The 22,150-nt window shown below is 48.1% G+C and overlaps 9 protein-coding genes across 9 annotated transcripts; 5 read left to right on the forward strand and 4 right to left on the reverse strand.

Annotated features, from left to right (window-relative positions):
• Nucleotides 1-633: 633 nt before the first annotated feature.
• cpcC (putative protein kinase (Gcn2)) lies at nt 634-5,519 on the forward strand (the record flags this gene model as incomplete). Its single annotated transcript, XM_057142911.1, has 4 exons — nt 634-816; nt 873-3,245; nt 3,295-4,297; nt 4,348-5,519. The coding sequence occupies 4 exons, from the start codon at nt 634-636 to the stop codon at nt 5,517-5,519; spliced, it is 4,731 nt and encodes a 1,576-aa protein (XP_056992199.1).
• Nucleotides 5,520-5,884: 365 nt separating this feature from the next.
• cwc2 (active spliceosome conformation promoter CWC2) lies at nt 5,885-7,587 on the reverse strand (the record flags this gene model as incomplete). The annotated part of the gene is made up of 8 exons (XM_057142912.1): nt 5,885-6,348; nt 6,403-6,439; nt 6,494-6,519; nt 6,575-6,776; nt 6,916-6,944; nt 7,007-7,109; nt 7,167-7,284; nt 7,367-7,587. The coding sequence occupies 8 exons, from the start codon at nt 7,585-7,587 to the stop codon at nt 5,885-5,887; spliced, it is 1,200 nt and encodes a 399-aa protein (XP_056992200.1).
• A 183-nt stretch (nt 7,588-7,770) lies between these two features.
• On the forward strand, nt 7,771-9,362 carry N7520_008979 (uncharacterized protein; the record flags this gene model as incomplete). Its single annotated transcript, XM_057142913.1, has 9 exons — nt 7,771-7,799; nt 7,859-7,887; nt 7,941-7,955; nt 8,022-8,046; nt 8,107-8,538; nt 8,590-8,735; nt 8,795-8,852; nt 8,914-9,078; nt 9,155-9,362. 9 exons carry the CDS (start codon nt 7,771-7,773, stop codon nt 9,360-9,362), a joined length of 1,107 nt encoding a protein of 368 aa, XP_056992201.1.
• A 286-nt stretch (nt 9,363-9,648) lies between these two features.
• cpa1 (carbamoyl-phosphate synthase (glutamine-hydrolyzing) CPA1) lies at nt 9,649-11,001 on the reverse strand (the record flags this gene model as incomplete). The annotated part of the gene is made up of 1 exon (XM_057142914.1): nt 9,649-11,001. The coding sequence occupies one exon, from the start codon at nt 10,999-11,001 to the stop codon at nt 9,649-9,651; it is 1,353 nt and encodes a 450-aa protein (XP_056992202.1).
• Nucleotides 11,002-12,225: 1,224 nt separating this feature from the next.
• N7520_008981 (uncharacterized protein) lies at nt 12,226-13,874 on the reverse strand (the record flags this gene model as incomplete). The annotated part of the gene is made up of 5 exons (XM_057142915.1): nt 12,226-12,311; nt 12,364-12,537; nt 12,587-13,381; nt 13,445-13,690; nt 13,772-13,874. The coding sequence occupies 5 exons, from the start codon at nt 13,872-13,874 to the stop codon at nt 12,226-12,228; spliced, it is 1,404 nt and encodes a 467-aa protein (XP_056992203.1).
• Nucleotides 13,875-15,114: 1,240 nt separating this feature from the next.
• On the reverse strand, nt 15,115-17,514 carry N7520_008982 (non-ribosomal peptide synthetase; the record flags this gene model as incomplete). Its single annotated transcript, XM_057142916.1, has 2 exons — nt 15,115-16,998; nt 17,053-17,514. The coding sequence occupies 2 exons, from the start codon at nt 17,512-17,514 to the stop codon at nt 15,115-15,117; spliced, it is 2,346 nt and encodes a 781-aa protein (XP_056992204.1).
• An 828-nt stretch (nt 17,515-18,342) lies between these two features.
• Nucleotides 18,343-19,843, forward strand: N7520_008983 (uncharacterized protein; the record flags this gene model as incomplete). The annotated part of the gene is made up of 2 exons (XM_057142917.1): nt 18,343-18,831; nt 18,884-19,843. 2 exons carry the CDS (start codon nt 18,343-18,345, stop codon nt 19,841-19,843), a joined length of 1,449 nt encoding a protein of 482 aa, XP_056992205.1.
• Nucleotides 19,844-20,122: 279 nt separating this feature from the next.
• N7520_008984 (ATP-grasp domain-containing protein) lies at nt 20,123-21,109 on the forward strand (the record flags this gene model as incomplete). The annotated part of the gene is made up of 1 exon (XM_057142918.1): nt 20,123-21,109. The coding sequence occupies one exon, from the start codon at nt 20,123-20,125 to the stop codon at nt 21,107-21,109; it is 987 nt and encodes a 328-aa protein (XP_056992206.1).
• Nucleotides 21,110-21,430: 321 nt separating this feature from the next.
• Nucleotides 21,431-21,922, forward strand: N7520_008985 (putative integral membrane protein; the record flags this gene model as incomplete). Its single annotated transcript, XM_057142919.1, has 1 exon — nt 21,431-21,922. The coding sequence occupies one exon, from the start codon at nt 21,431-21,433 to the stop codon at nt 21,920-21,922; it is 492 nt and encodes a 163-aa protein (XP_056992207.1).
• Nucleotides 21,923-22,150: the final 228 nt, after the last annotated feature.

Below are 22,150 nucleotides of genomic sequence, written 5' to 3' on the forward strand. Positions count from 1 at the left end.
TTGACCCACAATGATGACAAGTGGATCATACGGAGGCAAAAGCTATGTGAGAGTAAGAGCCCCATTCATCACAATAATAGTGTCTTCCATCTTCTCCAAGAAACTTGCTATCTAGACATTTCTAAATAACTCACAGATTACTAAACAATCTCGGTGTATAGATGATATATTCCTATGTATTTGAAATGACAGGAACACGCATATGTGGGTCATTTGGAGCATAAGGTAAAACCATTTGATGGTGGCAATCGACTACTGCAGTGCCAATTGTATAGGTGTTTAACCAACGCAGACAATATCCACACTTGGGCAGGGATTGTGTACCTGATAGATCTGAAGCTCTTATGAATTAAATCATCCAACTACAATTTCAACATAGCAGTCTACTATATACTTCTAGACTCCATTGTCAACTTCCAGGGCTATTAACCAACGGGACGTCATCCAATACTAAGCGGTGAACAAGTTCACTATCGATAAAGTATTTGCTCGTTCTATCTGACCGCCTGTTTTTTCCCCCTCGTGAAAAGAAAAAAGGCATTCTCACGTCCTCATCCATTGTACTTATTTATTTTGTTCCTTATGCAATTCACCAAAAGCTGGATGTAGGGCGATTTCGCGCCACGCCCCGCGATGTCTCCCAAACATAGGAAGAAAGCTCCCCGCCAGAAAAAGCAAACATCTTCGGACTCTACCTTAACATCCCCGATACAAACTACCAACTACCGTGAAATCCACCTCAATGAGGTAGAAGCCCTTCGCTCAATCTATGACGATGATTTTGAAGTTGTCGAGAACAGACCATCAGCGTGGCAGGTGTGTGTCTCAGCCTCTCTATTCTAGACAGTACTGACTGTTGCGACACTATATAGCAATCTTCCAACGTGACATTTAAGCTTCACCTCCGCGCCTCCTCCAATCCAGATATCTGCCTCGTGCTCTTAGTTGAACTGCCTGCCACCTATCCCAAAAGCGTTCCCATTCTTTCACTGGAAAACCTGGATGATTTCCGCGATGGGGCCCGCTCCCGCATCCAAGAAATTATTCGCGAGAGGCCAGCAACCCTTCTGGGAAGTGAGATGATTTATGAACTGGCAGTATCAATCCAGGATATTTTGGAGGATGTAGCGCAGGCGCTTGAGCAGAATAAAGATCTTCCCAGTCTTGAAGAGGAACGGATGGAACAAAAGGCAGCCGCCATTCAGCGTGCAGAGCTTGAAAAGCAAGAAGAATTGCGTCAACAGGAAGCTGCTTCTGCAGCAGAGGAGAATGCTTTGCAGGCAATGCTTCAGGATAAGATTCGGCAACGAGACAGAGAACGTGTTCTGAGACGCAAGAGCCGGACTACTGGGGCGGATTCAAACAAAGTGGATGATCTTATGGAGAATGCTCCAGGTGCTATCTTCTTTGATCCGCCATTGGTAGTAAATGATACCGATGATAAACCACTGTTGTTCCGTGCCGTGCATGGAAAAACACTTTTGCAGTCCCAACACGCTAAGAAAACGTTCACTGTGCGACCAGTTGTCTCGGAAGGTCGGTGCCATGTCCCACTGATAGTACTCAAGGAGATATTCCTGGATGAGAAAAGCTCTCATGCGAGCTCATTTCGGGAACGCATGCGGACCAGCGAGGATAAATTGGAGAGTCTGAAACGACTTCGGCATCCTAATGTAGTTGATTTTGTAGGGTTCAAAATCACTCGTCCCATTAGCGATTTCAGTTCGCCAGATGACTCCTGGACTGTTTATACTCTTTTTGAGTATGCCAACAAGGGCTCACTCTCTGAACTTCTTGATATTGTCGGCACCGTTGCAGTTGACACACTTCGTGGCTGGATGATTCAACTGCTTGAAGCCTTGGAATTTTATCGCCGGAGTGGATTTGTCCATGGAACTATCCACTGTGGCCGAGTCATGATCTTCAGGAAAGGACCTGGTGATACCACCGTGAAGCTCCAGTCTAGCGTGGAAGAGGCTTTACCAGACTCTTCCGTCACAAAGCGAACTCTAAATGCATCCAAGTCGCCATTGTGGATTCCTCCTGAGCTGACACAGGAGGGCGCACTGCCGACCATGAAGACTGATGTTTGGGACCTGGGTATTGTTTTGCTCCAGATGGCATTCGGAAAAGATGTCTTGTTGAGATATACCTCGGCCAATCAATTAATGACTTCTTTGGGTCTCTCCCCTCCCCTTCAGGACCTACTTCGAGAGTTCTTCCGACCAGACCCCAAGAAACGTGCGACAGCTTTCCAACTGCTGCCGTCGGAGTTTTTCCGTGTCGACGCGCCTTTAACAATGCGTGATAGTGACTCCAGCTCTGTATCCCTGCAGAGGAGGCCACGACTGGACTCTTTTGGTACCCTCCCAACATTCTCACGATATCACCACGACTTTGACGAGGCGGGCCAACTTGGCCGAGGCGGATTCGGTCAAGTCGTCAAAGCAAGGAACAAACTCGACGGTCGATTCTACGCAGTCAAAAAGATTACAGAGTCCTCTGCCCCAGCGTTGAAGGATACGCTGTCTGAAATTATGCTTCTTTCACGACTAAACAACCCCTATGTCGTTCGGTATTATACTGCGTGGCTGGAGGAAGATTTTTATCACATTTACGAAGAGGCCATCTCATCCACCGAAGGTGATTCCTTTGCCAGTCGTGAACACCATGAATTGAGTCCTGGTGGCCTTGATTTCATTAGCTCCAGCGGATATCCGAAAATTGAATTCGCTGCCAATGACAGTGACGAGGAAAACGAGGGAACAATTTCGGATCATCGTCCCCATGATTCCCAGGGATGGTATGGAACAGACAGCATAGACGGTACTGAGCTTAGCCAGACTAGATCTGGCTCATATGGCCGTCCCGTGATGAACACGCTCTATATCCAAATGGAGTATTGTGAGAAGCACACACTGCGAGATCTGATCAAGAACGGCCTCTGCGACGACACTGATCGGTCATGGCGCCTGTTCAGACAGATTCTCGATGGGTTGAGCCATATTCACAGCCACGGTATTATCCATCGCGATCTGAAACCGGATAATATCTTCATTGATGTTGCCAACAACCCCCGTATCGGTGATTTTGGTCTTGCTACCAGTGGCCAATTCACGACTGCAGTGCGTTCATCTGCCGCTGCTGACTTCGAAGGCAACTTCACCCGTAGCCTGGGTACGACGTATTACGTCGCACCAGAAATGAAATCAGAGATTTCGGGACACTACAACGAGAAAGTCGATGTGAGTGTTGCTAAAGAAGATTTGATATATTGTTACTAATCCATAACAGATGTTCTCCCTTGGTATCATCTTCTTTGAGATGTGCCACCCGCTGCCGACGAATATGGAGCGTGATCAAACACTTCGAGCGATAAGAGAACCCAACCATAAACTCCCATCTACTTTTGAGCAATCCGAGAAGCTCGTTCAAGGCCAGATCATTGACTCTCTTCTCAATCACACGCCTAACGAACGGCCGACAGCTGCCGAACTCCTGTCCAGTGGAAGAATACCTCTCCAAGTTGAAGAAGAGACTTTCCGACGAGCCATTGTGCATTTGCTCTCCGATCCAAATTCCCCCGATTACAAGAAAATCCTCTCTGCGATCTTCTCCCAATCACCGAAGAAATTCGAGGACATCGCTTGGGACATGGATTCGCACGGGGCGCCAGCTACGAATGAGCTACTCCTAAGTGGTCTTGTGAAAAAGAAATTGACTTCGATTTTCCGAAGACATGGCGCGGTGGAAACATCGAGACAGATGCTATTCCCACGATCGCACCATTATTCAAGCGGGGCCGTACGCTTATTAGATGTCTCAGGCAATCTTCTACAGCTACCCTTTGACTTCACAGTCCCAAATGCACGTGCGATTCCCCGGCAACATCGCTCGCTGGAGAAGACATTTGCCTTTGGGACGGTTTACAGAGATTCTACTCATGGGAGCGAGCCCCGAACCCACCGTGAGGTGGACTTTGACATTGTTTCCTACAACACTTTGGACCTAGCGCTGAAAGAGGCGGAGGTTATTAAAGTGTTAGACGAGATCATCGAGGAGTTCCCACCTCTGCGGCTTGCTTCGATGTGCTTCCTTGTCAACCACTCTGATCTTCTGCAGCTTATCATGGAGTTCTGCCGCATTACTTCTTCTCAAATTCCTTTGGTGAAGGAGGTACTCAGCAAGCTCAATGTCGGGAAATGGACGATGCAGAAAATTCGGAGTGAACTTCGATCCCCAACGATTGGTGTGGCATCAACTTCACTAGACGATCTGGCGCGATTTGATTTCAGAGGTATGGCAATTCTTCCGCGATGATTAAACAATATTAAAATTTTAGTACAGATACGCCGAAAGAAACGCAGCGTAAAATACAAGCCATCATGGAAGGCACCGAATATGCAGACAGAGTTCCTGCAATCTTTGCTCGCTTGAATGTGCTCATGACCTACCTGCAAAGCTTCGGTGTTAAACGCAGGATCTACATCAATCCACTGAGCAGCTTAAATGACAAGTTCTATCGAGGAAGCATACTCTTTCAGTGTGTATTCGATAGCAAACGCCGCGATGTCTTTGCCGCAGGTGGCCGATATGATCGTTTAATTCAAGAGTTCTCACCAAAGGCACTGTCCAACCGGCCACAAGCACACGCTGTCGGATTCAATCTCAGTTCTGATCGACTCAAAAGCGTCATGACCGAATACCTGGAAGGCAAGGCGCCGCCAAAAGAAACAGACTCCGGCGCCGAGCTCTACTGGGCAACTCGCAGGTGCGATGTCCTCGTCGCCAGCTTCGATGCGACCGTCCTCCGCACAACCGGCATAAAGATAGTCGAAGACCTCTGGGCAAACAACATCAGCGCCGAACTTGCCGTGGACGCTTCATCCCTCGAAGAACTAACCGCCAAGTACAGGGAGCACAACCACCGCTGGATCGTAATCGCAAAGCAAGACAGCAAAGAAAGAGGCTACAAAGTACGCAACCTTGTCCGCCGCGAAGAACAAGACATCCGGAGCGCAGACCTGGTCTCATGGCTTCGATCCGAAACCCAAGTCCGTTATGCCCGCGAAGGAACAGCCGATTCACGCCAATCCCGCCAGCCGAACCAGCAAGATGCAAACCAATCCAACGAAAAGACGAACGACGTTCGCATTCTTATCCCCCAGCATCGGAGCAAGAAAACCAACCGAAGAAATATTGTTGAGTCCGCTTTGCTTCGCTCCCGTGAAGTCGCCGACAATGCCCGTAATGGACCCGTCGCTGCCATTGATACTCGTGACGATGTACTCGCTGCTATTCGCGATACTCGGCTTTCGGACCCGGATAGCTGGCGGACAGTTATTCAGAGTGCTCCGCTGACAGAGCGTAAATACCTTGGTCAGGTGTACGAGTTGCTCAGTGATCTAGCCTCTGAATCGCGCACGAGCGAGAGCGCAGAGAGCTACACAAATGCCTTCATTTACAACTATCGGACCGGTTCGTGTGTGTACTATGATCTCGGCCGCAGCGACAGATGATTATGAATGAAGAATGGAGAATGGGGAGGAAGGGGAGTTAGTGATTGTTTGAATCTTTGTCTTATTTTATTCATGTTGCATGATTATCTATGGATTATCTGCGCCTCTGCATATGGGCGGTTATTTGTGCTTTATTGTTTGGCTGCCCTATGGGCATCCTCCCCTCATTGTCATATCATGTTTTTAGCGAGAACTGGGGATACCCCGTTATGAATAACGTCAATGTTAACGAAGACCGCGCATAGAGGGCAAGAATCATCTTTTCTTTGGAATTTTGAAGAGGTATCGCTATAGTACACGGTAGAAAAGAATCACAAACATTATAGATTGTAGTCATGCCTTTGCCAACGCAGAGCATAATACGCCTAGTCGCTTTCATCATCGCTTCCGTAAGCGACTAACGGCCCTCCCGATGGCTTGGATGCAGCCTTTGTCGTAATATTACCACCAGCAAGTCCGCGCAGCGCAGCCATAGTCGCACTGGAGAAAATGCCACTTTGTGCCTCGGGCTCGGGTTGTGCGTATGTTGGCTCAATCATCAACGGCTGTTCCGGTGCCTCGAGCTGAGCAGTCTCCGGTGCTGACTCTAGCTGTCGTGTGCGAGCGTGCCACACATCATCTGGGACATCATACCCATCCAACCCGAAACTGCCTTCGATCTTTTTCCGCTTCTTGGCTTCGGGGTCTCGGCCTTCGATCTCGGCCACGAATGCGGCTGGTAGTGCCCGGCGCACTGCTTCGGCGGCTTGCTCTTCCAATTGACGTGCCTCACGCTTCTGTGCCATCGGATTGGGGTCAACTGTTGCCCATCGCACGTTGATGATCTCATCTGGTTGGGTTAGCTAAGATGTCTACTATAGAATGGCGACGAAGTAAGACTCACTGTCATCTAAGGCTTGATGGCTCATAGCTTCCTTGGCCTTTATATCAAATATTAGTCAAGCACTTGCCGCGCGTTTTGCGAATTCACTTACAAATTGGGCATTGGCCTCGTTGGCATCTAGTATGAGTGTTAGCTTGCGGACTCAATATATGCTTCCAGGTTCGTTACTCACATGTCACGAAAGCAACTCCACGGCCAGTTAAAACTCTTGTTCGGGCAATTTCTCCCCAAGGCGCAAAATGACGTGCCACAATTTCTTCAATTGCGTCCTGTGAGTACGGATATGTTAATTTTACGCGTTGTAACAGACAAGCATTGAAACCATACCGAAACATGAATTCGTCCGACGTAGAGAGTGCGATTTTGCCGTTGAACTGTGAAAAGGGGTCAGCAAGGAATAAGAAGAGGTTCAGGTCATGATTTACAAGATCCAACACCACCCATATCCTATTTAGTTGTCAGCATTGCAATTCCAATATAGCCAGTGGGCGTAATTAAAGGAACGAAACATACATCTCTGTAATCTGAATGCTTATCCCGGCCTATTCCATCCCAATGCCGTCAGTATGTGAAGCCAGTCATCGCTCAAGGTTTAGATACATACCGAAACAATCCACGTTTGGATTGAAAAGGTCATGAATAGTCGGTAGCCGATGAAGGTATTCACAATCCGCTCCTTTGCAGCACGTTCCCTTTGCGAAATAAAGCTAATAAATCAAATATCAGCACGCCAGGTCTTGAGCAGAAGTCGAGCTCGCACGTACACAGAAGAATGAACCTGGAACGCGGTCCGCCTTGGTGTATCCCGAATCTCTAATAGGGTCGCATCTCGTCGGTGCAGGTGTGTTCAATCCAAATCTGTCTTCGCGATCACCGCCGGACCTGTTGAGTCGAGTACAAGTCAGTGGTCAGGCGCGAATAGCATAGACAGGTCACTGCCGCGCACGGCCAGGGGAACACTTACCATTTGCTATACCAGATATTGAACAAATCTCCAGTCTGCGGAGGTTGTTCGGACTTGATTTCTGAAGGATCGACCTGCACGCGAGCTGGGCGGCGTTTCTTTCGAATGATCTTCTTGGTTTTCTTCACGGGTTCGGGCTGTTGTTGCTGCTCCGATTGCTCCTCTGACACAAGAGCAGTTTCTTGAACCGCTAGAGGTTCGGCGATGGGAGATTCGGCCATGTCTGGGTGCAAATGTGAGGTTGAATGAAAGTTAAGAGGTCGCAGTATCGCGAAGCTTGAACTTCGGTGGAAAATCCGCTTACGTAAGGGGCTTGGCGGTGGTTTTCGCGACGAACAAAAACGCTGAATTTCGAATTGATATTTTTCTGGATTGAGCAAGTTTGGACAGAAACAACCGGCACGATGGTGAACATTACAGAAAAGATCAAGGAGTAAGATTCCTGTCCGCTGGAGAATTTACATGGCTACGTGCTGATACTCATCTTTGCAGGATTGAGGATGAGATGCGCCGGACGCAGAGTAAGTTGACCCGATATCCAAATCGCTTATCACCCCGCTAACATGCCCCGCAGAGAATAAGGCGACAGGTAAGATGCTATAAGCCTGGTTTGATTTATCATGTGGTGATGCATGTATTGATTCTACGAAATCAGAATATCACCTGGGTCTATTGAAAGGGTATGCCACCCCATCTTCAATTGTGGCTGTATCAAGATACCCAAATTAACTCTTTCACAGAAAGCTCGCTCGTCTACGAGCCCAACTTCTCGAGCCAGTAGGTGGTGCTGGCTCTGGTGGTGGTGCTGGTTTCGACGTCAGTAAGAGTGGTGATGCCCGTGTAGCACTGGTCGGATTTCCATCCGTCGGAAAGTCGACTTTCTTGTCCAAGATCACCAAAACTAAGAGTGAGGCTGCAGCCTACTCTTTCACTACCTTGACCGCCATTCCCGGTGTCCTGGAGTATGGAGGCGCTGAAATTCAGATCCTGGATTTGCCAGGTATCATTGAGGGTGCCTCCGAGGGCAAGGGTCGTGGTCGTCAGGTTATCTCGGCTGCGAAGACGAGTGATTTGATTCTTATGATTCTGGATGCGACTAAGAAGGCAGAGCAGCGGGCCTTGCTGGAGGCGGAGTTGGATGCTGTGGGCATTCGATTGAATAAGGAGCCCCCGTATGTATTGGATCGGCCATGGACTTCCGATTGTGACTAATTGGTACCTAGAAATATCTATCTGAAGATGAAGAAGGCTGGCGGTGTGAAGATTACATTCCAAACACCACCGAAAAGCCTGGACGAGAAGATGATCTACAATGTTTTGCGTGACTACAAGATTCTCAATGCCGAGGTGCTGGTGCGAGATGAGGATGGTAAGTTTGATATTCCACTTCGGACGTTGATTGAAATCTGGCTTACTAATTATGAATAGCCACAATTGACGACTTCATCGATGTCATCATGAAGGACCATCGCAAGTACATTCGCTGGTAAGCAGATCATGAACCGGAAGTTCATAATCGCAATGGGAATTCCTAACACACGTACTAGCCTCTATGTCTACAACAAGATCGACAGCGTCAGTCTTGAATTCCTGGACCAGCTTGCCCGTGAGCCCTACACAGCCGTGATGAGTTGTGAGCTCGACCTAGGAGTGCAAGAGGTTGTTGAGCGCATCTGGAAGGAATTGCGGTTGATGCGGCTATACACCAAGCGGTAAGAGAACCTTTCCTCTTTCCAGAGATATGGCCCTCGCATCGGTTCAAGTACTAACTCAGATTGTCATCTACAGAAAGGGAGAGGACCCCAGTTTCGAGGAAGCGCTTATCGTACGACAGGAGTCGACTATCGAAGACGTGTGCGATCAGATTCACCGCACTCTCAAGGATACGTTCAAATATGCCTTGGTATGGGGTGCTAGTGCGAGGCACGTGCCACAACGCGTGGGCTTGTCGCATCCGGTAGCGGACGAGGATGTGGTTTCTATTGTGGCTAAATAGATTTTGCAGTAATGCTTTCTATACGAACTGATAACGAAGAAAAAAGCCATGACGCAGAGAAAAAACAACATTGGATTTATGCTCTATGATAATATTTTCTATTCATTCTACAGCCAGGTAGATGTTACGAGATAGCAGCTACAGTCCAATGGAAAATTATGATGATATAGACTTCATATTTCAAGTGACATTTAAACAGTCAGGAGTATTAACAAAGAAAACAGATGATATGAACCGATATTTGCCCTTCCAACCAAGAACCAACTCCAGTAAAACACAAGAACATTTAAGCCGAAGCAGCAGCGGCAGCGGCAGCAATGTTCTGCATGCCGATGGTGGGCTGGACACCCACACGCTCCTTAGCCAAAAGGTCCACCAACAGAGGGTTGGGGGTGCTGTCACGCGTGGGGTAAAGACCAGCCTGGCTGTTCTTGTACTTGAGCACACTGTCGAGGTAAATGTCGAAGAGGTAAGAAGAGTCAAGAGGACCGCCCTTGGCCTCAGGGTGGAATTGGGTGCTGAAGATGGGACGAGACTTGTGGATCATACCCTCGTTGCTCTGGTCGTTCAAGTTAATGAAGTAAGGCTTCCACTCGGAGGGAAGGCTGGAGGCGTCAACGGCATAACCGTGGTTCTGGCTGGTGATGTGGCAGCGACCAGTGCTCAGGTCCAGAGCCGGGATGTTGTGAGCCCGGTTTCCGTACTTGAGCTTGATGGTGCGAGCACCGCTAGCCAGAGCCAAAAGCTGGTGACCGAGACAGATACCGAAGATGGGGATCTGGGAAGTCTCCATCAGACGCTTTAGGTGGTAGACAGTGTCCTGGCAGTGGGTGGGGTCACCGGGGCCGTTGGAGATGAAGACACCGTCGAAGTGGTGAGCAACCTTGTGGATGGGGTAGTCGAAGGGGAAGACTGTGACGCTAGAGCCACGGCCAACCAGGCTCCGCAGGATGTTCTCCTTCACACCGCAATCGATGACGGCAACGTGGGAGTTGGGGTTAGCAGCGCTCACGTGGAATGGCTGCTTGGTGCTGACCTGGCGAACCAGGTGAATCTGCTCGGGGTCGGTGAAGGCCTCGTCCTCGTTGGCATCGTACTCCTCACCAACAGTGATGCGAGCCAGGGAGGAACCCTGCTCACGCAGGTAAGTGACAATGGCACGGGTGTCAACGCCAGAGATGGCGGGCACACCCTCACGAGCACACCACTCACCCAGACTCTCGACGGCAGTCCAGTGGCTGTACTGCTCGGCGACATCGGCGACGACGACACCGGCAGCCTGCAGGTTGGGGGACTCGAAGTACTTTAGGAGTCCATTGCTGTCCTTCTCCGCCGAGGGGACACCGTAGTTGCCAATCAAAGGCTGGGTGAAGACCAGGATCTGACCGCGGTAGGAAGGATCGGTAAGGGACTCGGGGTACCCAACCAAGGAGGTAGTGAAGACGGCCTCGCCGGAGATGTTGGAGCGAGCACCGAAAGACTTGCCGGTGAACATGGGACCGTCACGAATGGTGAAGGTAGCAGGTTCCATAGCAGCACGCTGACGGACAGTGGCCATAGAGCGGGCCAGAGCAAGGCTCTTCAGGGTAGTGAAGGCCGCAGCCCGGGTGGGCATAGCCTTGAAGACGTTCATGAACATTTTGAGATGTATCAAGATGCGAGAATTTACTGAATGATAAACGAGAAGCTCAATTCAGTTGATGGAAGACTTCCAAAGGTGATCTAAGGAAAAGCCAATGTTAGTATCGAATAACCATGGCGAGGCAAAGAGTGCTGATCGAGGGACATACCCGAGATATAGTCCTGGGAGGTGAAAGTTGAGGGTGCCAAACACATAAGCGCGACTCTAGGTGTAGCAGTCAAGAGAGGAAGAGGGAAATTAAATTCCTTAGTGCGACATGAGGCGTATTGAGTGGGAAGTGGAGTGTTGGTATGAACTGGGGAAGAGAGAGGAAGAGAAAGCGGAAGCCGGAAGAGGTTTTTCGTTTGAGTCAGTGGGAGTGGGCACGTGTCTCCGACTACGGGCCAATCATAAGTCCGGGCCGACATCGGCTTGGCCACCGATTGCTGGCTAGTGCAATCTTAGGCCTTATCAGACCAGATAATAAGGTAATTGTAGAGTCTCACACACCGCTAATTAACAAATCGTAGCTAATCGATTTGACTAGTCGAGTCCACATATCTACTTATACGGATAGACCCGGGTGAGGCAAATTGTACCACGAATTACTCTACAAGAGCCTGACAGATTAAATTCCAAGCCCCAAAAAAACAGAGGGGGAAAAGAAAGGACTTGAGTACGGAGTACAATTGATCCGTCATGATCATCCCAAATTACCCAATCGTAACCCAATTGAACCGTGATCCTGGCGATCGGCCTCCACTCCCAGCCACTTGCCACCAAACATGTTCACCGCCGTGCGAACCCTAATCCCGCAATAATATGGACCATGCACAAGTGGATGAATGCTAAGTCTCATTGGCATCATATGCGGCCCGGTCCCGAAGGTCAATTAAGAACCCCAAGTGCGGCGTCTCGAAACCATTTAGATTTCAAGTGGGGTTAGTTAAGGAGCCGGTGTAAAATTGCAGATATGGATGTTCCAATTGCATGATTCTTTTGCCTAATAGGATGTACAAAGGTACCGTCGGCCAGCCGAGCTGCGGACCCCTCGCAAATGTACCTAAAAGTTGATTGTCAACCCCCTATCACCAGGCGAGCTTGATGGTTGTTCAAGTTGACTATGAAAGCGTGAGTTAATGCAGGCTAAAACAACTATGTATTAAGTTAACGATTGACTCAGAATCATCTATTTACAGCTTCATGTTCTGACTGTCAATTAATTCTATACCTAGGTATCGATTAGACACCTTGCTGCTCTGTTGACTTCGACTGGATAGAGCCCAGGAAAAACAGAGCGACAAATCCAGCTATCAAGGATATCACTCCTAGTAAAGATCAGAAATGACCTCAAAACTTACGTTAACAGAGAAAACTCACCAAGACAAAGTTGCAGTTCAAAGTATCCGAAATGTCCCATGACAAACTCCGCTAAAAGAGGACCTGTCATAAGTCCAGCCATCCAAGTCATACTAGTCACGGCTATAGCGCGAGAGTAACCTCCGTTAGGACCAAATTTACCAGGCTCGCGCGCTTCGACGGCGTCAATGGTTTCTAGATTGACATTAGTTTATAAAATGTTTCCGATCTCAGGTTCACTTACCAGTTGCCGCCATTGAGCCTGTCCCGCCTAGAAGTGAGAATAGAAATCCAATCGTGGCCATGGAACCCACGTAGATGTACTTTCCCCAGGCTTCCGCCCAGGGAAATGAGCTGTCGCCGGGAACTCCCAAGAGCACGATGAAAGGTACCAAAGCAAAAAATCCCGCTGCAGTCGGAGCCCGCGACCCTATCCGATCTTTCATCCAGCCTACCGGACCTGCCAATATCATTCCAGGGCTCTGGATAACTGCTAACAATAGTCCGACATGAAGAGCTCTCCATCCAAACGCGGCTCTCACGTGTACAGCCAGAGTACTTTCGAAGGAGCCAATTAGTAAAGCATAGACGTAGTCAGAGAAAATTCCCGCAGAGAATCTCGTCTCGCCGAAAACGCAAACATGGAAGCCCCATCCTCGCACCTCTATTGAAACTGGCCGATCAGACTGTTCACCATCAACTGCAGGCGCAGCATCTTGCAGGAGAGGCTCTCGTTCCCGGTCTTCTGTTACCCGCCCAGGCTTGACAGGCTTTTCGATCATGATGAGGCGCATGAAGATGTCCACCAATAGAAAAACGGCCACGCCCGCCCACGCGCACCAGTACCCTCCCAATTCAAACAATAGTCCTCCAAGAACCGGCCCGGCGGTGGTGCCCGCAGATGTAAGCGTAGAGGTCAAGCCTGCAATCTTGCCCATATGCTCTGTTCCAAGATTCTCGGCCATGGTTGCCATTCCCACAACCCACAAGGCATTGCTAGTGATACATTGGAAGAATCGACCAACAAATAGCCATATCACTGCAGATCCAGTCAGCTTAGGTTCGAAACATACTCAATCAGTAAAGAATGGAATATACATACATTGGGTTGTGAGTGACAAGCAGATAGTACTGATCAAGGCCAATACAAGAAGGGTCAATAAAAGCGCCTTTTTGCTAGATGTTGCGTCGGCTATCGACCCAATGAATGGACTTGATACCACAGACACGAAGGCTCCTTCTATAAGAAAGATAGATGTGTATTTCTGAGTCAGAGATGGATCCAAGCCGATTCGATGCTCTAGAACAGTAGGTAGTAAAGGCAGCATGAAGGCAAAAAGTAGTTCATCTGTAAGTGGCCGCAAGTGTTAGACAATATCAGATTAGATAAGATGTGTAGCACATCGCTGTTGCATATAATGTCACGCACCAGTAAACAACGCCAGACTCATCGTACTGACGATGAAAGTATCAGATGATCGCCACCCATGACCCCAGGGAGCACCATGCTTTTTGGCGTGACCTTGAAACATAGTACCTGATACCCGAAATTCGAAGCCTTATATATAAAGGATATCAATCGATGTTCAGTGGGAAATTTCCAAATTGGAAGGAGATTTAGAAGCTGCATGCGTCCGCAAGGGGTGCGCGTTACTCGGAGGGTTTGGTTATGACATGCGCTTAGTCATCTGTGATGAGTCTACATGAAGGCGTACTTAACCAACAAATCACATCATGCAGACGATCTTAGCCGACAAAATGTGCAGCTGAACGAACTGTACAGGGAAGTTTCCGGTCTTGCATTACAGATATCCACTTTGTTTAGTCTTGGGCTGTTCAGCTCGTCCAGATGGGGTGAAAATCACCGACCGGGATCGAGAGAATCGAGCAATTAAAGCGGATGATCGACGCCACCTCCACCTGTCTTTCTAGCCAAGTGTATGTAATTTTCTCCTACATCCATCCACGTCATGATCTGTGAGTGTCATCATAAAGTCGAGCTCCAATGATCAACAACTTTGGTAAAACGAAAGAGATACGCCAAGAACTTGCGGGCGAACCGCCCAAACCATATTAAGGGTAGTACGAAGGTCGATCTGCTTTGCGAACATTCTATCTCAATTGGTATGGCGTAACTTGTCAGACTTTTAGGATATGATTTGCAAGTGTCATGCATTGGAGCCTAACGCAAGACTGCCCTCAATACCTGAGGGCTCTGATATACACTCGAGAAGAGAACAAAGGAGGCAACGGGAGTGGCAAGTACCAAGCCTGGTGGATGAGAAGTCTATTTAATCCAAGTATTGTCACCTCTGCCTGACGTAATTGCTTAAGGTACTTCCAAGGTTTTTTGATCATATAACTAAGTTAGTCAAACTAACATGTATGAACAATTGCGGGCAGGAATTGTAATAAATATTACAGAGTATTATACAATTACCTGAAATAGTTAGGAGAATTGCAGAGTTCGCTTTTCTCATTACCATAGGAATAGACAGAGGGAATAGACAGACGGTATTCTGATTAAGACAAGCCTCAGCGAGGCTCCAAGTCTTGGTTTAAAAATTGTACATTCTACCTTTGCATACATGATGAAGCACTTGGTTAAAGTTTGCTATAACAATATGACATTTCAGCAGTGACCTGCAAAAAAGAACCCTCTGAGTGGTTTTCATTGACACTTTCCAAAAATAGAAGACTCCCATTTAAACGTTGTTTATCGGAATCCATGATTTTGGATATTATTCTGAAACAAGAAGTCAGAATACAAAATCATGGAGGAAGAAGCTGCGTATTTCCAAGATCGGATGAGGGGCTGCTCCGTGCTTCACGCTCCCGAGCATAAAAGGCTTGTGAAACCAGCCGAATCATCCTGCGATCGGTCTTTTTTGAAGGCGTACGCGGTACTCGCGTAGCCAGCAAGAACAACGTCGGAATCATATAGGGCGGGAGGGAAATGGCAAGGACCTTCTTGATTTCAGCCACTTTCTGAAATGCCTTTTGATCTTGACTTGCATCTTCCAAAACGAGCTCTTCCGTTTCGGAGTTTTTGGGGTGGTCACTGAGGTATAAGAATGCAGCTAGACAGGGATCTTCTTTGCCATCAATGATGCCAAGAAGGTCCACCACAATGGCGTCTTTGGATCCAAGTGATTTTCTTGCAAGGTGCTCGACCTCGATCACGTCGATTCGGCACCCGTCAAGTTTTACAATTGTGTCTTTTCGCCCAATATACTCGATCCGTCCATCATGGGTCCATCGTGCCAGGTCTCCCGATTTATATAAGCGGGTAGATAGTCGATCTGGGTGAAGCTCATTTAACCAGCAGGGAATATCCTGGAGAAAACCAGCTGGCTTCGTCCGGTCTGATGCTTGATGATCCTGATCAAGGTAGCCCCTTGAAAGATGAGGTCCTTCAATCACGATTTCACCGACGGCGCCAATTGGCATCAGCTTATCTGGGCATATCGGGTCAACAATCCAGATTGCACCACTAGAGGGCCTCCCAATAGTAGCAGGCGAGCTACTAGGATCATGTACATTGTCGTTGTATGCGCAGCAGACCGCAGCTTCGCCCATGCCAAATTGGTTGATCAACGTTGTCGAGCTGTTGGCCCACTTGTTTAGAAGATCTTTCGGAAGAGGCTCTCCACCGACGCATAGAATTTTGAGACTGCTCATTTCTTCCGGGTTTGCTTTTATGGCCACAGTGGGTGTCAGGAAAGCAATGTTGGCGTTGAGCATTTGAATGTTGCAGGCGAGATCCTGAACAGTCTTCATTGGCCCCGGCACACAGCAGCAACCTCCTACAATGAGGGGAACTAAGAACTCCAAATTACTGATGTCAAATGCGTAATCATCAAAATGCAAAAACCTGGTGTCTCCATCTAGGCCAAGATTCCGCGCATAGTCCCGAATAGCAGAGGCATAAGACTGATGCTCTTGCACAATGGCCTTGGGTCTACCAGTGCTCCCAGAGGTGAACAGGACCGTGCAGGCATTCGATGGCTGAACCACTGGTAATGAGGCCGGCGTTTCTAATGGAAGCGTCTGTAGCCATTCACGGCTGACGACAATAACCGTTTCGATTGTATTACGGAATTGATCTGCAAAGCCCGGATCACTCAGCATAATCTTGGTTCCAGTGCGCTGTATGACCGAGTTGAGATAGGCTGGTGGATTGCTCGAGTGGATCGAGATATAGGCACCTCCTGCCCGCAGAATGGCCAATCGAGCTACGATTGCCCAAGTTGACTTCTGGAAGCTACTCAGAACAAAAGTTTCGGGTTGTACACCCAATTGAATAAGATGGCGTGCCAATCGGAGAGACAGAATATCCAATTCCTGATAAGTCAAGTCGCCATCAAATGAGCGAACTGCAAGCCTTGTTGGATGTCTTTGGCAATTTTGTATGATTAAATCGTGCAAGCAGTTGAAGCTAGTGGCTGATTTGATGTGCGTCAGGCTTCTGATTGCCTTTCGGTGGAATTCTGGGCAGTAGTCGATCGCTTCTAGCTTGAGGGTCACAGGATGAACGATAATTTGACGAAGGACGTGTTGAAATGTCCTTAACATGCTCTCAACCAAGTAATTTGCGACAGTTTCCGACTTATTGATGCTCGCACTCATCCGGTTATCGCTCTTAATAATGACAAGCTGGATGATAATGTAAGAAGATGAGAATCAAAACTCCATGAACGATGAGCTTACCTCTAAGATTCCATTGAATGAGGTTGTTGGGGCCAAAGGTGGGCCTGGAATAGTTACGTATCTGAGTGCTGAGTTACAAACCGCCCCATAATTGTGGGAGTCCGGCACTCTATCGGATTTGTTCATCTCCAGTGTCTCAAGAAGCGATCGTACATCCCAATCTGGCTTCACTCGCACCGAGAAAGTGACAGGCGAACCAGATGATCCAGATCTCGGAATTACTTCTTCTTCGTAGCTCATGTTTATCACCTCCTCTGGCTGGAAGCAACGAAGGGTCAGAATCCATGCGGCTTTCAAAAATGTCGATTCTTTGATCGGCGCCGACAGACTGTCTACACTGGACCAGTACTGGACCAGGTAAATTTGGATAGAATCATGTTTAGAGAAGTGCGACTGGAATGTTCGAGTATTTTGATGGCTGAGACTGTCAGGCCTATTCGAATGCAACAGACTAGGAGCCATTTTTCACAATATGGATCGATCAATTGGTACAAGCAAAAGAATTTTGGAAGGAGGAGATTCCCTGTCAAACGTAAGGTTCATAGTAACGCTCAGTATTGCGTATACAGGTATTACCCGTAATTTTGGAACTTCCAAGAGTTGAGACCTTGGAAACAGGGACGGCCCGGGCGTCCGAGCCTGCGAATCATGGCATGACATCGTGGTTCGTGCGGTATTAATCCACCCCTAGACCCCCCTGCAGATGTCGGCATGAGATCTTAATGGAGTCTAGCGCTCTGTCGATCTCGAGATTGGAACCTGAACCCCGTCGATAGATGAGCTGAAAACGGTCCTAAATGCTCCGCATCGTGGCTGTAACAGAAGCGTTGGGGCTTACTGTCAGACCTACTGCAGAGTGAAGCGAGCGCGTGCGTATGGAAGTGGTATGGAAGTGGTATGAAGGAAAGACTGTTTGCAGCAAGAAATGTGGGGAAACTGGATTCGGGGAAATGCCCCACAGTTCGTAAACACAACGAACGCATGAGATTCTACGAATCATGGCCTGGCGTTACGGATCGTGCAATCTATCGACATCCCTGAATTCTAGACCGCACTTGGTGCTCTTAATCCTCCGCCGTGGCGTGGTGAACGAGAAAACCCGAATGCGTTCGGATTTTTGATTACTGTATCCGCTTTCGGAATTCTTGGACCGTTCAGTTGATTTAGAAGGGGTGAAGATCATGAAGTAGCATTTAAGACGGTCAAGCAATGAAATGGGTGACTGATGTAATAACTTGCTCTCTTTATTGCTAATGTAATTGCTTCTTTTGCTTTACATTCATCAGCATCATGACCATCACCAGTAAGGCGAACTCTAATGGCCCCACCTCGGAGGAGCCCCCTCTAGATCACGATTTCCACAATGCCTGGGGAACTATTTACTCAAACAGTGGATTCATCAACGATGAACGCACTCGCCGAGTATGGGAGGACTATACCGTGAACCCTGCCAGAGTCGAACACCAGTACCATGTTCTTCTGAACGAATATACTGAGCGTTTTCAGTCCTTTTTCAAGGGACACTGGCCAATCACGTTCCATGCGCATGTTAGCGATGTGCTTATACCGACAACTATAGCGAGTCTCATCCTGAACACGGCATCGACTTGTCCATTGGTGGTTGAGGATCCATTGTTATCGCCGTTGCTCAAGGATGATCCCGAGCCAGAAAAGGTGCATCAATTTGTTCGGGAGCTCTTGGGCTGGACAGATGCTCATATTAATACGCCGAAGTTGGCCATCGTCGACGGAATTTATGGTGGCGCCTATGGGCCCTTGGTAAGTCTTTAAATGTCCAATATTGAATCACTGAAATTAACAAGCCTATCAGGCCCATTCATCCGAGGAATGGGAGTATAGGATCATCGGATCGGGTCCTTCATCAATCTTTATCAGTCTGAGTGACTTCTCGTCAGAGGCTACATTGTTGAACAAGCTCATTGCCGCTAAGAAGGAAGGCTGTGTCGCCGTTGTATGCGATCTAGTCAATGCCTCGAATGGATCAGTCTTTCCTCCCGACCTCTTTCGTCTCCTGCGATCCTGCTGCAACCAAGCGCGCATTTGTCTCCTTGTGGACGAGGCCATGTCCGCGATACGTTGTGGAGCGCCATTGGCCTGTCAAAGACCAGAGTATCTTGAAGGAGACCTCCGGCCTGACATGATCGCCTTCGGCAAAGGAGTGGGAGTAAGCGGCGTTGCAATCAACTTCGATGGCCTGATGATGCGACACCTCGCCTTCCACAAGAGGGAACAAATTCTTCAGTCGATTAGATTTTGGCGCTCTATGGTCACCAGGCCCATTGCAACCCCACTCTTAATCGAAGTCTTGGGGATTTTGAACGTGGCCGAGGCGGAGGATTGGCCAGCAAGGAGTGAGCAGATTGGAATTGCTTTCCGAGAGTTCATCCATCGCTATGTTGGGAATGATGGCCATGGAAGAGAGATTGTACGCGGATTAGGCGCTTTCATTGCCGTCGACCGTGAGATCTCTAAAAGATTCAACGTCATGGCAGCGTTTCGAAGGAGAAGTTCTTGGGCGCGTTGGATTCCTAAGCTCAACAGCACTGCTTTTGTTGATTCTCACGCTATTGAGAAATACTTGGTCGGTTCTGGTGCTAAGCCCCTTCGACATGCATTGTCCAAGGAAGCACAGAAGCAAGGGACAAAACCGCTGTGGTGTTACGTTTGCGGAATTGACGCAATTGTGGAGGATTGGTGCCGAACCTGCTTTTTAGGATACTGCGGCACTGAGGACTGTGCAAAGGGTTTCCATGCCCATGAATGTCTATAGGATGTGAGACAAAGAGCAGCAGGTTGATATACAAAAACTAATTTTACACGTTGTTCCTACTTTACTTGGTATATACGTAAGTTTCAAGCTCTGTCTGCTAATCAAAGGTTTACTCCGAGTAAACAAATCGTATGAACTGGCATGATAGTAGTCTTTACTAGTACCTAATAGGTATTTAGTACGTACTGGCCTCAAATCAAGTTACATGAAAGCGTAAACTGGCCATTAATCAGCAGCATATTTTCCCACGTGTGCAGGATCAATCATTTTTGCCCACGTATGCACAACCTCGCTTCACCCACGATGAAGCGAATCCTATTCTTAACAACCGTTCCAACAAACATAGTCGAACAGTATGTTTCAGACAATGATTGGTCGAATGAGATGTTACCGGCGTATCTCTCCAGCAGGGGTGCCTCGGTAATCATCAAACGCTGGATGGACGAGGACATAATCCCCGCCATCCTTGACAGTGACCTAGTGACATTTCTCTGGGCCGAAGACTACATCCAGCATCCTATTGAATTTGAAAATTTTCTGGAAATGACCAAAAAAGCAATCGAATCCAATGAAAGCGCAACCCCTTGCGTAATGAACCATATCGACTTTGTCCAATGGAACATGGACAAGAAATATCTCCTCGACATGAAACAAGCTGGTTTCGACATCCCCACGACTGAAATTATTGATGCAGCGAGACTTATATCTATATCTGTGTCTGCGCTGCATCTACAACTTCAGGCATTTCAATCATCCGGTCCCATCGTTCTGAAACCATCTGTATCTGCGTCCTCCAGCAATACCCAACTCATTTCAGATATCTCGGTATTGTCAGATGATGATCTCGCCTACCTAGAGCTCTGTACTAAGGGAGATCTACGAAGCTCGTTGGTCATCCAGCGATTTGAACCAGCCATCGCCACAGGCGAATATTCATTCATTTTTATTGGGAAACGGCTATCACACGTTGCATTGAAAGCGCCCCAAATCGGCGAATTCCGCTGTCAGCCTCAATTTGGGGGGCGGCTTAGTTGCAAACCTATCGATGAAATTGAGGAGAGAACGTTATTGGTGGTAAATGCTATCTTCGAGACCCTCAGGAGGTGGTTCGGAAAGGGTTCAACAGGGGAGATGGGATATGTGCGTATCGATGGTTTGGTGACCGAGGATCGTGCATTTATCTTGATGGAGATTGAGGCTATCGAGCCTGATCTTTATCTTGAAATGGGAGGACTTCAAGAAATGCTGTCGCTCATGTTGAAGTGAATTCACTATATTCTAATGTATGGGCACCTATCCTGGCGGCGGAATTCAGGAACTTCCAACCATTTTAGTTTTAATCAGCCTAAGGATATATACCAGATCTGACGTTTAGGTGCTATTCATATTCCGTACGATGATCAATTTCCCATTACATATCCAGCCAGAAAAGGAGCCTTGACGCTTCTGCCTTACGTAATTGTTTCGGTACTTTTTTATGTCAAAAGCCAACTTATCCAAGTGGGAGGGGCGAATCTGCTGTTTCCCTGTTCCCTTTTCCCCGTTCCCGCTGTCGTTGTTCTGTGTCTATCCCCTACTGCAACTACAATGGCCTCTGGCCTCATTTTTGACCGTACACTCCTACGCACTGCCCCACTTATTACCTCAACCTGCACGCTCTGGTACTCTTTCGACCAGGACTTTTTCCTAAATATCTTCCTCCACTCCGACCACCGCACCCGCAGCAATGTATATTTACCATCTTATTTCCGTGTCTTCTTCGTGCCTGGTACTTTGCGCGTTTTGGGCCTTCTCGCGCTTACCTTGACGGGGGGCGGATATAATATCTTGACAGGCCGGTCTGGACTAGGTAGCTTGGCATTCGTGCCTTGGTATGCTGCTGGTACGGTGCTTGCTGCGAGTCACCTTCTCTTTGTACCTGCCGTTGCACCTAAGATCCAGGCAGTGATTGAGGATACTTCGCAAGGCTCGTCGACAGAGGACCTTAAGGGCTGGCTGAATATTCATCGATTACGCACGTGGACAGTTGATCTGGCATCGTGGGCCTGTTTTGCGGTTGCAGTTTCAATTGTTGAGTGATGCAAGTGGCTTGATGGATCAAGAAAATATCGGAGCAATACATTGTGCAGATCTCTTGTGTTACTTTGTATGAGAACAGATAATTTTAGCTCTACAGATTATATAACTACATACTGGTTACCTTCTGGAATTACGACTTCCAATTGCATCATCTTAGGGAATTGCTACATTCACTCTTTCCATGGTTAAGCGTCTTCAGTGTAGCAAGTTGCTCACTCGTCCTCTGAC

Source organism: Penicillium odoratum (assembly GCF_028828045.1).
Source record: "Penicillium odoratum strain IBT 22623 chromosome Unknown utg000006l_segment0_segment0, whole genome shotgun sequence".
NCBI lineage: Eukaryota > Fungi > Ascomycota > Eurotiomycetes > Eurotiales > Aspergillaceae > Penicillium > Penicillium odoratum.